Source organism: Solanum verrucosum, unplaced genomic scaffold (genome assembly GCF_900185275.1).
Source record: "Solanum verrucosum unplaced genomic scaffold, falcon-dt-bn FXZP01000235.1, whole genome shotgun sequence".
Lineage (NCBI taxonomy): Eukaryota > Viridiplantae > Streptophyta > Magnoliopsida > Solanales > Solanaceae > Solanum > Solanum verrucosum.
The window spans coordinates 2,614,157-2,630,280 of NW_026019948.1; the positions used below are offsets into that span (position 1 = coordinate 2,614,157).

The following is a 16,124-nucleotide window of genomic DNA, read 5'->3' on the forward strand; positions in this document are numbered from 1 at the left end:
TGCGTGGGGCTTCATCTTTTCTTCTTCTTTTTTTGGATGTTTATTCTGTGCAATTTTTTTTTTTTTGGAAATTCTCCATTTTTGTGTATTTGTTTTATTTTTTAAAATTTATTATCTATTTAAAAATTATTTAAAATACTATAAATTATAATAATGATAATAATAATAACTTAAAATATCAAAAAAATTAATTGACTTTTGAAATTTTATTTATTCTACGTAAATAATTGAGATAAAACCATTAACATATGTTACGTAAATATCATGTTAAAAATAAAACCATTAACATGTGTTACGTAAATATTATGTTAAAATAGTATATATATAGAATGACAACGTGTTTACTAATACCTATAATTTATATTTCAAGTTGAACATTTTTGGGGGTGATAATAGATGTCATCAACTGCTTCATATGTTATAGTGGATTAGTGGGTATTGCATGTGCTAACGGGCCCAATATCCGTTAGAGAAGGCCAAATCTGGATATTCAATAATATCATTTTCTTATATAACCTAAATAAGATGAAAATTTATTTTTAAGCTAAATAAGATGAATGTTTAATTTTAAAAACACACGGCATAATTATGGAAATGCATACCTAAAAATATTTAAGCTAAATAAGATGAATTTTTTTATTTTTAAGAATGAATAACTAAAACTTGCAAAGAAAATGTAAAAAACAAAAAAAATTAAAAAGGTGAAGGGTATTTTTATAAATAAACAACTTATTCTTAGAAATTATGCAATGAATATAAGTTTCAATATGACAAACCAAACAAGTAATAAAAACTAATGACAGCATAACTTGTCCCAGTATAATTTTTTCCAGCATAATTAATCCCAATATAACTTGTATTCAAATCAAATGACCCCTAAGTTTATTATGCTAGAGAATGCCAAATATGGATATTCAATTATATCACTTCTTATATAAATAGTAAATAATAATACGGATTTTAAATTATTTTAAACAACAATCTATTATGAAGATATATATATATATATATAGAATGTGATGCAACTAATTAAAGAGGGATCCTCCTTGCATCTATAAAAGGAGTGGAACTTCATAATAGAAAAGCATCTTAGAATACCTTTTCTCTTTTCTTTAAAATATATAAGTGTGAGTGTGAGTAAAAACTTCTCCCGCCAGGAAAAAGTTATTTCTATATATATTGTGAGATAAATATAATATATATATATATAACACTAAAATACAAAATGTGATGCAACTAATTAAAAAGAGGGATACCCAACTTCCATGGCTCTTCCTTGTTATGGGGATTGATGTGCAATACGTAAATCTTTTATAAAGAAATATTTTTTTCGCATCTTTTTTTGTTTGTTTATTTAAAGTTTTGATCTTTTTAAACTGAAAATGTTAAACACTCTAGAAAGAGGGAAAACACTTTTTAAAAGAGTGAAATGTCAAATACACATTCAAATTAAAATTTTTACAGTTTTATATTAAATTATTAAAACGGTGAGAAACACACATAAATCATCATTCATAAGTTTAAACAACACACCTAAAATATATATGATGACGTGTATTATACTCCTCTTTTTTTTAAAAGAAAAAACTGCCACATGAATTGCCACGAGGAAAATAATTCTATCGTGGAAAAAAGTTAAAATTAAAATAAAGAACGAATCAAATTAACTAATAAAAGAAGAAAATGAAAAAGGATGTTGATAAATATAGAAGAAGAGGAAGGAGGAGAAGGAGGAAATTAAAGAAAATATTCAATAGAAGTGAAAAAATAAAAGAAAAATGGTAGAGAAATTAATGATGATGAAGAAGAGGAGAGATTAGAGTTTAAAAATTAATTGATTTTTTTTAAAAAAAATGTATCAGCAAAAAAATGTGAAAATTCAAGGTCAGATGCACCTAAGTGTGTGTATACACTCACATTTGATCCAATCGAAATGTGTTTCTCAAATTAATGCATGATAATTTAGCTATAGTTATTACAATTTTAATAACATAATCTGCTTAGACATGAAACTCCAAAAAAAAAATTAAGTATATTTTTTATCATTCTAAATTGTAAATCCTATATCTTAAACCTTCAAACAAAATGAGATACTAAAATCCCCAAGTCCATTTCTAGAAATAATGAATTTTCAATAAATGGTAGTTGCACCTAAAATTTCGAGGCCGACATTTCATATAGTTCTAGAGGAATTAAATAAAATTATCCTACTTAAATAATACAACAATCATGAAGGGGTGACCTGATATATCTTGTCAAAAATGCTCAAGATTTAATATATACATATCAAAAATAATATTTAATCTATATACGTCTTATAATTTGCTATATATATACATATACTATATTGTATGATTTTTTAATGAAGTTGAATACTGACCACCTTTTATGAAATTAAATAGTCTTTGAAATCAGCGGACACGGCGATGAGACAGACACCTTATTTGTAACTTATTAATTAGTAGAAATCTAGAAAGTCAATATTGGATAGTTATCTATAAACTCCACCCTAGGTAAGAAATTTCAATAGGAAAATACAGTTAATAAATCAAGATTAGGTAGGCAATTACGCAGGTCATTAAACCTTGGGATTAGTTTAAACAGAATTCAAAGTTTTGATGACTTAAAACACCATTTTTTTTAATCTATAATTCTTTGTAGGGAAAAAAGACAAATATACCTCCGAACTATCGTAAATGATATACAAATACCCTCTGTCATACTTTTGCGACATTGGTGCACCTGGCGTCCAAAACCTAGAGCATATATACCCTTTATACTAATGGACATACACGTGTCATAATCTTATTCAATGACCGACGTTTATTAAATATCGGATCGACGGATAAGATTACGCCACGTGTCCCTATTTAGTCTTCCGTTAGAGTGAAGGGCATATATGCTCTAGTTTTTGGACGACAGGGATACCAATATCCCAAAAGTATGACGGAGGATATCTACATACCATTTACAATAGTTTGGAGGTATATTTGTCCTTTTTCCCTTCTTTCTATATACTTAGATTAAGGTAGCATGAGGCAGTCAAAAAGAAAATGCAATGGATTAGTATCATGATGACATGGGGAATTACTTTATGTTTGTGACTTTTTGGCCATTTAGCCAATTGCCAAAAACCTTGATGGAAGCAATTACTAGTTGATCTTCAATATACACAAGTGACGTTGAAGCAGAAATATGAATTGAGTACTGGGATCTCGTTATCAGGATGAAGTTAATATAACAATCAAATTTCTCTTTGTTACAACGGTATTTCACTAGAACAACCTGGTTTTCTTTAGAATCAATTTGTCATATTATATTTTACTTTCTCTGTAAAAGTAATTTACCTATAACAGAAATGACATTCATTACCTTTTTGGAGAAATGTATAGTTAAGTTTCTTTTTTCTAATAACACGATGTCTTGATCAACGTGTACACATCGCGACTATTTTACTAAATATATTTTACCTCCCACCAGAATAAATAGTTAGATACCAATAACTCTATGCACCAAAACTTTTAGATTAGACTAATGAATAGTTAAGATTTTCACCAGCTAGTAGCCAGAATGTATTATCACATTGGCCTAGTATACAGCAGTTTTCTTTAGCTAAAATTGATACAATAACGCCAATATTTTCCTTAAGGGTCAGATTATATTCCTCCCACCCTAGTTGTATTATGGAGAATCATAAGATTAAACCTTGGCTAACAGCTAAGTCGTGCGGACTCTTCACTTTCAATGTCTCACTTGTGTCGGATTCTCCAAAAAAACACTCCTTTTGGAGAATCATACACGCAGTCGTTGACATTTTTGAAGAGTCTGAACGAACAACATATGCTAAAAGAGGCAAAAACAAAGGAAAGAAACACAACAGAAAGGCAATCAGCAGTAGAAGCAAATTTGGAAGTCCTTTGAAGAACCTATCTGCATTTACAGTTGTGAAATCTGGCAACAAAGCCCAACCTTGAAAAAGATATACACACATTACACCAAAATCTCGCACCACACGATCACATTAACGACTAACAAAATTGTGAAAAAAGGACCCAAAACCAGGAAAACGAAACAAAAACAAAAGGATGAGCGGTATTTTTTCAACAAAACCAATTTAAGAGGACAAGAAGACCTGAAAAGCAGTACTTTAGACCAATTCTCGATCATCAAAACTATTTCTTTGGTGTCATGAGCTTCTCCCTTCCAACTATAAGCTGTAAATAATGATGCAGCTGGGCTTCTCGCTACAGCTTCCATTCTGGCATGCATCTCTTTGAAAGTTTCAGCCGGAAAATCTTCCCACAAAGGAGGTAAAAAATTAATCAAAATAGAATAATAGGTACATATCCATAGATCATGAGGACATAAACATAAAACAACAACATCTTCAAGTGAAATAGGATGTAAAGTCCGAGGGCCATTTACAGTCGAAGCATCTATCTTAGCTCTTCATGTTTATCCAGCTATTGAACTATATTGAAAGTAAACATAGTAAGATGGCGTCAATCCAACTACAGGCTTCCAACTCTGCATTACTAGGAACCTCATTTTTTGTTTTGTTTTTTGAGTAACAAATATAGTATTTGATTTCAAGTTTAATGAGTGTTACAATCTTATAAGAAGTCATTATTGAAAATATTATCACTAAATCCTTATCCCTCAGCATAATATTCGATAATAAATGTAGAAAAAAATCTTTGCACATCAAGATCAGGATTACTAGAATGTTGGTCATTTAAATAAAAGCTTACCTTGTCATTGTAAAACTTGAAATTTCAAAGTTTAGAGATAGTCATCTCTTGTCAAAATCGACTTTCCGTATTTCTTGCAGCTGATGAGCTATTTCCTGAATAAGCTGTATTCCTTCATGTCCATTCTGGAGCGAGTTAAAGGCATGCATGAGGAATTTACAGTCATCCTCAAGTGCTTGTAACCTCCCACTAAGCTCTGATATTTCATTTCCTATAGAAGCCCCATCAACTTCACCTCCAAGAGAGGAAAGCTTACTATGATTATTGTCTAAATGGTTTTTCTTTTCACTAACAATAGCATTTTCCACATCTAAAGCAGCAGGCTTGTCAATGGGACTGCCATTTGATTTAGAAAAATCATTGCGCGTGGATGAAGAAATCTCCTCCTCCTGTTGGGAATTAATACTTCCCCCATCATCACTTTGTTTCTTAACTTGATTATCAGCATCTTTCTTTACCCTTTCTGAATATCCGTTACAAGGAACATTATCTGAGGCCTTTCTGCCAGAAATTTGAAAAAGCTTTTTCTCCAAGTTCTCCAGATGTTTTGAAATACATTGCTTTTCGTCCTCGAAGTTACATATTGAATCATTAAACTGTCTAGGTTTATCACAGATTTTGGATACTCTAATAGTTTTCGAATCTGAACTGCCACTGACCTTGTTTTCGACATGTTCTAAACTATGATTCCCATTTATTACATTTTCTTCTTTCAGGTTTTTGTTTTCCTTTTGTGGATCTTCTGCTGTTAACTCATCTGGAATATTATTTTTATATTCTAATAACTCTTCTTCCAGATCTTGCAACTCTTTCTCCCTATCAGCAAGTTGATCATTAGCCCTTTCTAGTGCCTCCATATCATACTCGGCTTGCTCTTCCATCATTCTTAAATACTGCAAGGCCTCCATATGAAGTGATGCCTTCTCCTCTTGCAACCTAGTGATCATGGCCATTGCCTGATTAGTGGCAATGGCTGATGCACTCCTTTCTTCCTCCAGTTCCTTGTATAGAGAATTTATGTATCTCTGATCATGTTCAATCTGTCGTTTCAACCTATCAACAATACTCTCGTCCTCAATATCACTGACGCTGAATCCATCTGCTGATTCATTACCAGAATCATCTCTCCCCGTGATGGTAGATGTTTGAACCACATGTACCCCGTCAGAGCTAGAAGCATCACTTCTTTGTCGGTCATCACTATGATCATGATTCCTAAGACTTGCAATTTGCGATTCATCCATCACAGAAGTAGAAAGTTGGGGAAGTGACTTCATACCTTCTCCAGCATTTACAGAAACACTAATTGCACTTGCTTCTCCAAGCATATCATGATTCCTAAGACTTGCAGTTTGCGATTCATCCGCCACAGAAGTAGAAAGTTGTGGAAGCGACTTCATACCTTCTCCAGCATTTGCAGAATCACTAATTGCTTTTACTTCTCCAAGTCTATCATGATTCCTAAGACTTGCAGTTTGCGATTCATCCATCACAGAAGTAGAAAGTTGTGGAAGTGACTTCATACCTTCTCCAGCATTTGCAGAATCACTAATTGCTTTTGCTTCTCCAAGCCTATCATGATTATCCATCACAGAAGTAGAAAGTTGTGGAAGTGACTTCATACCTTCTCCAGCATTTGCAGAATCACTAATTGCTTTTGCTTCTCCAAGCCTATCATGATTCCTAAGACTTGCAGTTTGTGATTCATCCGTCACAGAAGTAGAAAGTTGTGGAAGTGACTTCATACCTTCTCCAGCATTTGCAGAATCACTAATTGCTTTTGCTTCTCCAAGCCTATCATGATTCCTAAGACTTGCAGTTTGCGATTCATCCGTCACAGAAGTAGAAAGTTGTGGAAGCGACTTCATACCTTCTCCAGCATTTGCAGAATCACTAATTGCTCTTGGTTCTCCAAGCCTATCGTGATTCCTACGACTCGCAGTTTGCGATTCATCCGTCACAGAAGTAGAAAGTTGGGGAAGCGACTTCATACCTTCGCCAGCATTTGCAGAATCAGTAATTGCACTTGGTTCTCCAAGCCTATCTGATATTTTTCTCCCTCCATTACTCACAACAGATATATCAGCTTGATTTTTTTGGTTTGATATAGGTGGAGCACTTTCATCTAAATGAACTGGAGCTTTTGCATTATTCTTCTCAGTTAAGTTGCTTCCTTCATCATTTCCTTCCGTCAAATCTACAAAATCATTTTATAAAGACAAAGCAAATGAAAAATAGGAATTCAACTGCTTTTCTTGGAATAACTCTACAGGTAAATATAATTTGCATATACAGAACAAACAAGTGTATAAGACGCATCAATCAAAGAGAAAGATCAGCTTACCTGTCTCATGGATGTTAATACTGGATAAAGAAGGTGTCTTGGTCACTGATATGAGCTCCGAAAGTGCAGAGAGGTCTGAGATACGAGGGAGAAAAACATTGGACGTTAAACTCTCTCGTGACGTGTGATGATCTTCTAAAGGGTTGGATGCCTGGGCAACATTATATGATGAAATGAACTCTGGCAATACAGAAGCACCGGTCTTAGGAGAAAGACTTTCCCAGTCAAGTTCTGCTAAGCCATGCCCTACAAAATCATCAGATGCCTGAAAACTCACAGTTTTGCCCGAGCTGGCAGCTAGCTGCCTTGGTCGATCCAGATAATAAGGCTTGGATTCAGAAGATTGGCTAGGCAGATCGGTTTCTAATTTCTGCATTATACCTTTGCCATGTCGAACATTATCTTCCGATCTAGAATCATTTTTACCACGAGTTACAGAACATCCATCCTCATCATCAGACATCTGGATTTCTGACTCAGAATCTGAAGTAATCTTCAACTCTGTATATCCTACATGTGATAAAGGGTCAAGGGCAGAAGCCCTTGTCCTAGGTGACTCTGGCCCAGAAATTTTATCCCTGATCTTCTTAAAGCTATCACGTCGACTGAAACGGCTACGACCTGGTGCCCGTGGTAGAGGAGGCTTGACATTAGCCTTAGAAGCTCCAAAACCAACTGAAGTTAGCTGGAGCAATCTTTGAGCACTTGATCGAGCCCTCCACGTCTTCTGACAACAAGAACAGTTCCATGGGCCAGGAGAACTAGGTATAAAACTCTTATTCCCCAATTTATCAATCATCAAGTTATCCGACTCTTTAATAAGTATATTCTCAGTAGCAAACGATACAAGGCATTCTTCACACATAGCACGAACATCAGCAAGATTACCATGAATATGACAAAACACTTGAAATGATACATCCTCTTTATGGTTCCTACAAAGATGACTCCCATAACATCCACTTTTCTTATCACCAAGTATATGATTAAACCTCGAACACAACATACACGGTGTTTGCAACTCATAGTAACTCGCAAATTTAGCAATGAAATACGCCAATGCAGCATCTAGAAACAACAAAAACATCAAGAACCATTCACATACCGCAGAAGACAAGACTGTCATAAATCCCCGCGGATTTCTCTGTTTACCAGATGAAATCCCTCCGGCAGCCATTGCCCCACACAATAAATTTTAGTCCCCCAAATCACATTAGCATTTCCAGTACACCAAACCAATGAGCACTTGTTAATCGCACTAGTCAATCACCCAAACAACAACAATTGCAACTAATTGGGGTTGGTAATATGAATCTTCTAATCAATATCAACAATTTGACAACACACCCTGAAAACCCAAAAAACAAAATCAATAATGCCCCACAAATGTAAAAATTAAAATTGACCCATGAAAGAACAAACGAAAACATAAAACCCCAGAAAATTAAAATTGACATTAATTTCAAGAATGAAATTTCAAGATCATACCTTTTGATGAAATCGAAAGATGCAAATTTCAAGATTAATAAATAAAAACCACCACCACAATCATCATCATCATCGTCATTATGATTAATTATTCGAAAAAATGAATTTTTTTTTGAAAATTTAGAAAGAATTTCTTTGGTTCCAAAGGATGACTGACCGTTGGAACCAACAGAAATTCAGATTCCTACTTGTCTGCATAAAACAAGACGCAATGCTTCGATGACTTCTCTATCCTTGAAATTCTGCATTTCTTCCCTTTAAAATAAAATAAAAAAAAAATACTCACAACTTCTAATTATTTTATTTTCCTGTTTGATTAATTTTGGTCCAATTTGTTTTTTCTTTTTTCCCTTTTGTGGTTTGCAATAAAGCTGTCTTGACTAATATTTTCTATAATTTTAAAAGATAAATATTGATAACGACTAATATAACATTATATTGGTTGATTTAAAATTATTGGTGTATTACTTGTAACATTTATACCTTCAACAACTCGGAGAAGAAACAATAATGTAACAAGATAATCACATGGTCTTTTAATTTTGGTAGGTTTAAAATAGTTTTTCAATGTATTTATGTAGTTTAAATTTTTTGAAGTTTTTCAAAAGTACTTAATATTTCTTTATATTCGCTAAATATATAATAACCTATAACGATTAGATTTAGTCGGTAAAAATATTTTAACCTAAAACATTAGAAAAGTCTCATAAAATACTAAAAAATAATGAATAAAAAATGTAGCTGAAACTGCATATCTTCACTTCCGATTGTGAGTTGCAATCAAATCTTTCTTTTTCTTCTAAAAATTAACGATAAAAGTTTGATAAATATTTGACGATGATTAAACGTCTCACTTTTACCTAATTTAAAGGAACAAAACTGCTCATGAGTATATTTAATAGATTATCTTAAGCGTACCTCAAATTTAAGGGGTAGCTTTGTCATTTTTTTCGTAATGCAACTCTTTGAGAAATAAAACTAGAAAAGAGATATATATTGTTTTTAATTTATTTACTTAAATTAAATTATAAATAAGATGCATAAAATGAAGATTGTGCCGAATGCTTACACTTGATCACGTTGGGGGTACACTTTGGACATCTTCTTGGAGTACAATTATTAAACTGTGTACTAATGCCGCTGGTTTTCGATACGTGCAAGCATTTTGCATTTTCAAGCATTTCGTTGAAGAATATATAAAAAATAATGAGTTGATTTGATTACTTCATCTCTACGTTCAAGATACAGTAAAACCTCTATAAATTAATATTCGGTAAATTAATAATCTCTCTAAAATAATATTTTCTTTCGGTCCCGACTTGGGCTAATGAAAAAATCACCAATTTCGATAAAATAATAAGATAATATATTTCCAGAAGACCCTTATATAAATATATGGTCCCATTAATATCATAAATTAATAATTCTTTAAAGTACAAATATATCTAAGACAATTTAGTGAAATATGATTCTACTGTGTTCTGTTTTTCTTAAAATTTAAATCTAGTTGAAGCTCATTTCTAACTTTTCATATTGCTTCCAAGAGCTCCGGTGTTGTCTTTTCGAACTGCACCATAAAATTGTGAAGAGTTCAGATGTGATAAGTGTTTCCTTACGCGTAACTGGTTCCAAAGTTATAGTATCATCTTCAACTTCATCATCAACATTGCTTTCCGATGGTATCCACAATTTCTTCTAAGCTCTGGACCTCTGAACATGTATTATTTTCACTCGGATAATCCAACAGGTTATTGACATCCATTTTATTGTGGTAACCGAGATCATTAATCATGACCTCAAGTTCATGAATGACGTTTTTCACAAATGAGTTTATTCAAATTCTCTGAGATTGCATCCTCTGAACGAACTTTACAGTGTCGAAAACAATTTGCTATTGTCTCTTGCTGAACATTTGTTGTCCTAGTAGGGATGGCAAAATTGATAGCATCCAAAAAATTAATCTTTGCTGGATCAGTTTGTCCCACTTCATAGCCTTCTAATATCCTACGATAATACATCTTTGAAGCTCTTATTATTACGGCATCACAAGGTTGAAATTTGAATGTCATGTTGGGTGGCAAGAAAAACAATTCAACATTTTGTAGTCCTTCAATATTTCTATTATGGGTTGGACAATTATCTACCATAGTCAAAACTCCTCTACCATACATTTGGTGGTCAAACCAACGAATATATTCAATCAAAAAGCACACTTGTCATCCATGCTCTTTTGTTTACACGATAGTGACAATTCAATAATTTTTTATGTGAAATCAATAATTATGATACATAAATTAGTAAGATACAATGATTTTGATATAATCAAAATTAACCTTCATTACATCTCAAATCATTCTTTAAATTAATAAATATTAATTTATCGATTAAATAATATCTTTATAAAATAATAAAATTTCATGGTCCCACTTATATTAATTTATAGAGGTTTTACTGTAGTTTTTTGTTTTTCATCGTGGTATTCAATATTTATATTAGGGGTCTAATTAAAATTAAATTTTACATTGCGTAAAACATATTTAAAGAGAAATCAGATTTTTAACAAGATTTATTTTTTTATATTCAAAACTCAAACTCGAAATCTCGAAATAAGGATGAAGGGATCACAATTTGAGCGAAGATTAGGCATGTTAGTGGTGAAAAGACAGCTAATAATACAAGGAAACAGTCGCAGCCTACAGGTGCATACACTTCAAAAAAAAAACTAATAATACACGTAAATCTCTTTTAGTACAAATCACATAGTTTTTTTTTCCTCATGCTGTTCGGAATTCATATTAAAGTCAAATTAATTTGAATTTGCGTTATGTAGGGCCACATTTGAAGGGAAGTGCTCCTTATCAAAAAAAATTCATACTTAAATTCAGACCCGATCTATAATTAAGGGAAAAACAACCTATTGCACTATATTAGTTAGTTAAAGCATAGAATTTGTTCTCTAATTAAGTAATATCTATACAGAACAAATCTCTAAGTTATATCTATACAGAACAAATACATTTCTAAAAGATATATCCCTTTTAAGTATTGCTTCACATTATGTATCGATCTACTCTTCATTGTAAAACTCAGAAGTCAGCATCCCTGTAATTTACTATTAGACATGAAATATTTAGTTAATGAACTAAGTACTAATACAAATTAAAAAAAAACACCTTATCGAGGATATTAAACGTAAATAATTATGGTAGCAAACTAACCTGTTGACACATTGTGATTTTTGTTGTTCATCCTGTATTCCTATAAATGATACTTGGAATAAAAACTTTGAAGAACTTGATAAGAAACAACAAAGTGTAAAGAGTATTTTCAAAATTAGAAAATTAAAACCAGTAGAGAAAATTGAATCAGAAACAAATTAGAAACAATATACAAAATATTTTTCTCAAAGAAGAAAATCGAGCCCACTGAATGTGCAGTGTCCCCTTAAAGAAATTATTCCCCTCAAGTACCCGAGGTTAAAGAAATATATCCTCCCAAGGTAGAACGATCTTACTTACCGGTGTATCGGTACCTAAAACCACGGTGTCAGCGATCCACTCAACGGCAGTAAAGTACACTTAGAATACTAGATTTAGTAGTAGTAGAAGTCCAGAAAGTTGGTTCACTTAAAATGAGAGGAAATCCCTCAATTTATAAAAAACAACGAGTAGTGTGAAAAGATTCTTATTGTGCCTTATCGGAAAGGTCACAACCCTTTGAAAAAGTCACAATCTTTCGGAAAGGTCACAACCTTTCATAAAAGTCACAACTTTTTATAAAAGTCACAACTCTTCAGAAAAGTCACAACTCTTCATAAAAGTTACAATTCTTCATAAAAGTCGCAACTCTTCATTTTCCATTCACACATTTTAAAACCCAACAATCCCCTGCATGAATGGGGAATGATTCCAAGACAAAGAAACGGACAAGTATGTGTACTTTACAAACAAGAATTAATTGTATCAGGATAAGTAAGTTTCCCTTTGAATTTTCCGTAGTGAACATATGTCGGATATACTTGATCAATCGGTAGATTTGATATCTTTGAACTGTCAATCTTTGGTGTATACCTAGACAACCATAAGTCACACTATCAACCCTTTACCGTTTATGGTTCTTACGATTGTGTCCGTTTTAGCCATGAACACCTCCTGGTTTCATGAGTGTATAGAGAGATGGGCTTTTGACAATCATCCTCTTTGAAACGGCTTACACTTTACACTCACATAAGTGATTTCTAACCGTGCTATCACGTAGATACACTATTTGGTCAAATCTGCTAAACTTAGCAAATCATTAAAAACTTGAAGCTTTATTAACTCATTAACAAGCCTTGTTGTATCTTTGTTCCTGAGCATTGTCTTCATCATGAGAATTGATTGAGTTGGTTGACAATGTCGAACCGTCAGTCACAACTTTGTTTTTCTCCTTGAACCTAGCTCTTGGGATCTCCAGTCTGCTAGGTAGAGTTACCGTCATGATGACTTGTCCTAAGCCGTAAATCCATTCCCTTAGATGATCTTTCAACTTTCTGTAACACCCCAGAAATTTTTTCGAACTAAGACTCGAACCGTTCATCGTAGTGAGTGAGATTTTACCGTGGAATTAAAATTTCTTAAGTGTTAAGGTCAGTAGATGTAGCACCTTGAGTTTCAAAAAGAATTAAATTAGAAATAGCAAAATCTAAAATTTTGCAAGTTAAGCATAAGTATGAGTTTTGGGTCGACTTCAAATGACCATAACTTCCAGCTCAGGATGAGTTAGGTGAGATACCAGATACCGTAGGAAATACCTTTGAATTATCTTTCCAACGCCACCGAGTTTTCTAAGTTTCGAGGTCGGATGAGTGAGATATGACCTTTTGAAGTTAGGCTGTCCAGTTAAGGAAAGTCAAAACCGGATTTTAGAGGGGTATTTTGGTCTTTTCCTTACCCAATCAGATTTAATTCGTTTTTAGTAATATTTTAAGGGTCTAATCCTATTAGGTTCAGTTCTATAATCCTAGTTTAGGCCTAGGGTTTTAGTTGAGAGAAAAGAAGAAGAGAAAAGAGGAGATGATCAAGAGTTCGTCGAGATTTTTGTGTCTTGTAGCGGATTTTCGCCATGGGTTTGATCCCTAAGAGGTATGTAAGCTTCCATAGTGTTGGGTTTGTTCACCCACACGCCAAACATGTTATTTTCAGCGCAAATTTCATTCTTGAAGTAATTGAAAGATTTGAATTCTTGATGAGTTCTTGATAAGTGTTCTTGAAGTTCATTCTAAATCTTGTTGTGTTGGGTTTTGGATGATTTCTTGAGATCAAAGTGAGTGTTTTAAGGGATGTATTGAGTAGATTAGAGTGTACTTATGTTAAGAAATCAATTCTAAGTGATTGGGGAAGAAACCATTCGATTCTAGGCAAAATAGGTTGAGAAAACGAGAAAAGAAACTTGTTGAATTTTCTGGGTTGGGGCGTGGCGCGATGTCATTGTTTGGGTGCTTGTTTTAGTCCATAAAGTGACTTAACAAGTTCGCACACTTTCTTTTCTTTACTAAGAACCACAAAACCCTCAGGCTGTTCCATGTAAATTTCTTCCTCCAATTCTCCATTTAAGAGAGTTGTTTTCACATTAATTTGATGAATTTGGAGGTCATGTATCGCAACTAATAATATTTACATCCGAATGAATGTAATTCTAGTTACTGACGAGTATGTGTCGACCAGATCAAGATTTTGTTTTTGTCTAAAGCCTTTGACAAAAAGTCTTGATTTATAATTTGTCAACAGTTCCATCGACTTTCATTTTTCTTCTGAGGATTCACTTTGAACCCAAATGTTTATTTCCCGGAGGAAGATCAACCAACTTCCAATAGGATTTCTCAATATTGAACCAATCTCACTATTGACACCATCTTTCCAAAAGGATGAGTCCACATAAGACATAGAAAATGTTACAAAATCATATCCGAAGGTAGTAGATGTCCTTTGACATTTACTACACGTCTGAATCTTTTTATTAAGTACATTCTCATTTTGTTCTTTCCAAGGTCCTTTAGACCTTTCACTAGACTACTCAAGTCTAATTTTACAGTCCACAACTCTTAGATCCTATTTTAATCCTTTTAGGAATAGGAACTTGGACTTTGACTAGACACCCCACACTTTGAAATATTTCATGTTGGATTTCCTTCCTTTCCATTTCTTATATAGAATAATTGTGTCCTAAACAAACAAAATTGCTTTCTTTCTGAAAAGACAACTTTTTGTTGTTCCCTTTTGCAGTAAGGATAGTTCCTCCACACAAGTATTGTGGTAAACCTGAACTTATAAGTAATGCAACTATCATTTCTTTCAAAGTTTGATTTTTTTTCCATTCTGCAATTTCATTAGATTTAGGTGAATAGGACAGTAGTTTGATGGATAAATCCATTTTCCAAACATATTTCTGCAAAATGAGATTTATATTCTCCATCCCTATCACTTTTTATTTTTTTCCCAACTGATTTCAACTTCAATTTTATATTGCCTAGACGTTTTTTTTCTTCATCCTTACCATTCAGCAAATTGATATAACCGTATCAAATGCAATTGTCAATAATGAGATACTTTTTCCCACCATGTGATGGTGTTGACTTCATGTCACAAATGTCACTATAAATCAACTCTAAGGGATTAGAATTCCTTTCAATAGATTTATAAGAATGCTCAACATACTTAGATTCCACACAAATTTGACATTTTTATTTATTGCACTCAAAGTTAGACAAAATTTCTAAGTTGATCGGTTTTTCTTACAAGGTTTTGTCCAAGTGTTCATGTCACAAACAGTTTGACTCAAGAAAGTAATTAAGAACAAATAAAAATATTGAGTTTGAAAAGCTCTCCGCAAGGTAGCTTTTTCTCACAAATATTTGTTCCTATTCCTTACAATTTTGTCTGATACAAACATTGTTTAGAGTCATCACCTTGTCAAATGTCTTTTTCGGAAGGACCTTTCCATAACTTTCAATTTGATTGTTATAGACCTACCCATGAACACAATTTCATCGGGTCCAATAAAGATAATATAATTCAAATGCTTCTTTTACAAAACATGACAAATAACTATTCACCAATATGCATGTCTATACAAATAGTTATATTTAATAGACATATCTTTTCATGAAAAATCACAACATTTTAAGTGACATTTTTTCATAAAAGAACTCAATCATTTTGAACAAGTATACATATAATTTGGTAGTTTCATACTAGTCATACAATATACTAGCAAAAGAGAAACTCAACGACCACAATATCAAATATACTCCAAGAATTTTGTGGGTCTAACATAATACAAAAGTATCATCAAATTTCATATCTTGTGCTCCAAAATTAAATTAGACACTAAGTCTAATTTTATCTTTGTCATTAGCGAAGAACCCCCCACATTTTAAATATGATCTCAAAAATATTTTTCAAATAGTTGAAAATAATTTTTCCACATATTTTTCCAGACTATCAAAATGCCATTGGCAGCATGAAACTTCTTCTGGAAATATTATAAAATATTTTTCTCAA

General features: G+C 32.7%; 2 protein-coding genes across 7 annotated transcripts in view; one reads left to right on the forward strand and one right to left on the reverse strand.

Moving 5' to 3' along the window:
* Positions 1-16,124, forward strand: part of LOC125812740 (photosystem II reaction center W protein, chloroplastic-like) — a 428,451-nt gene that overhangs the window by 14,479 nt on the left and 397,848 nt on the right. The gene's annotated exons all lie outside the window — the stretch shown is intronic.
* Positions 3,896-8,272, reverse strand: LOC125812427 (myosin-binding protein 3-like). Of its 5 annotated transcripts, none has more exons than XM_049491942.1 (5): positions 7,096-8,272; positions 6,745-6,948; positions 6,499-6,621; positions 4,752-6,153; positions 3,896-4,295 (listed from the first exon to the last, which is right to left on the reverse strand). In XM_049491942.1, exons 1-4 carry the CDS (start codon positions 8,270-8,272, stop codon positions 4,793-4,795), a joined length of 2,865 nt encoding a protein of 954 aa, XP_049347899.1. In that variant the 3' UTR covers positions 3,896-4,295; positions 4,752-4,792. The 5 variants fall into 5 exon arrangements, with proteins under 5 accessions (XP_049347899.1, XP_049347892.1, XP_049347886.1 ...); XM_049491935.1 differs by having other exon boundaries at positions 4,752-6,276; XM_049491929.1 differs by having other exon boundaries at positions 6,376-6,621.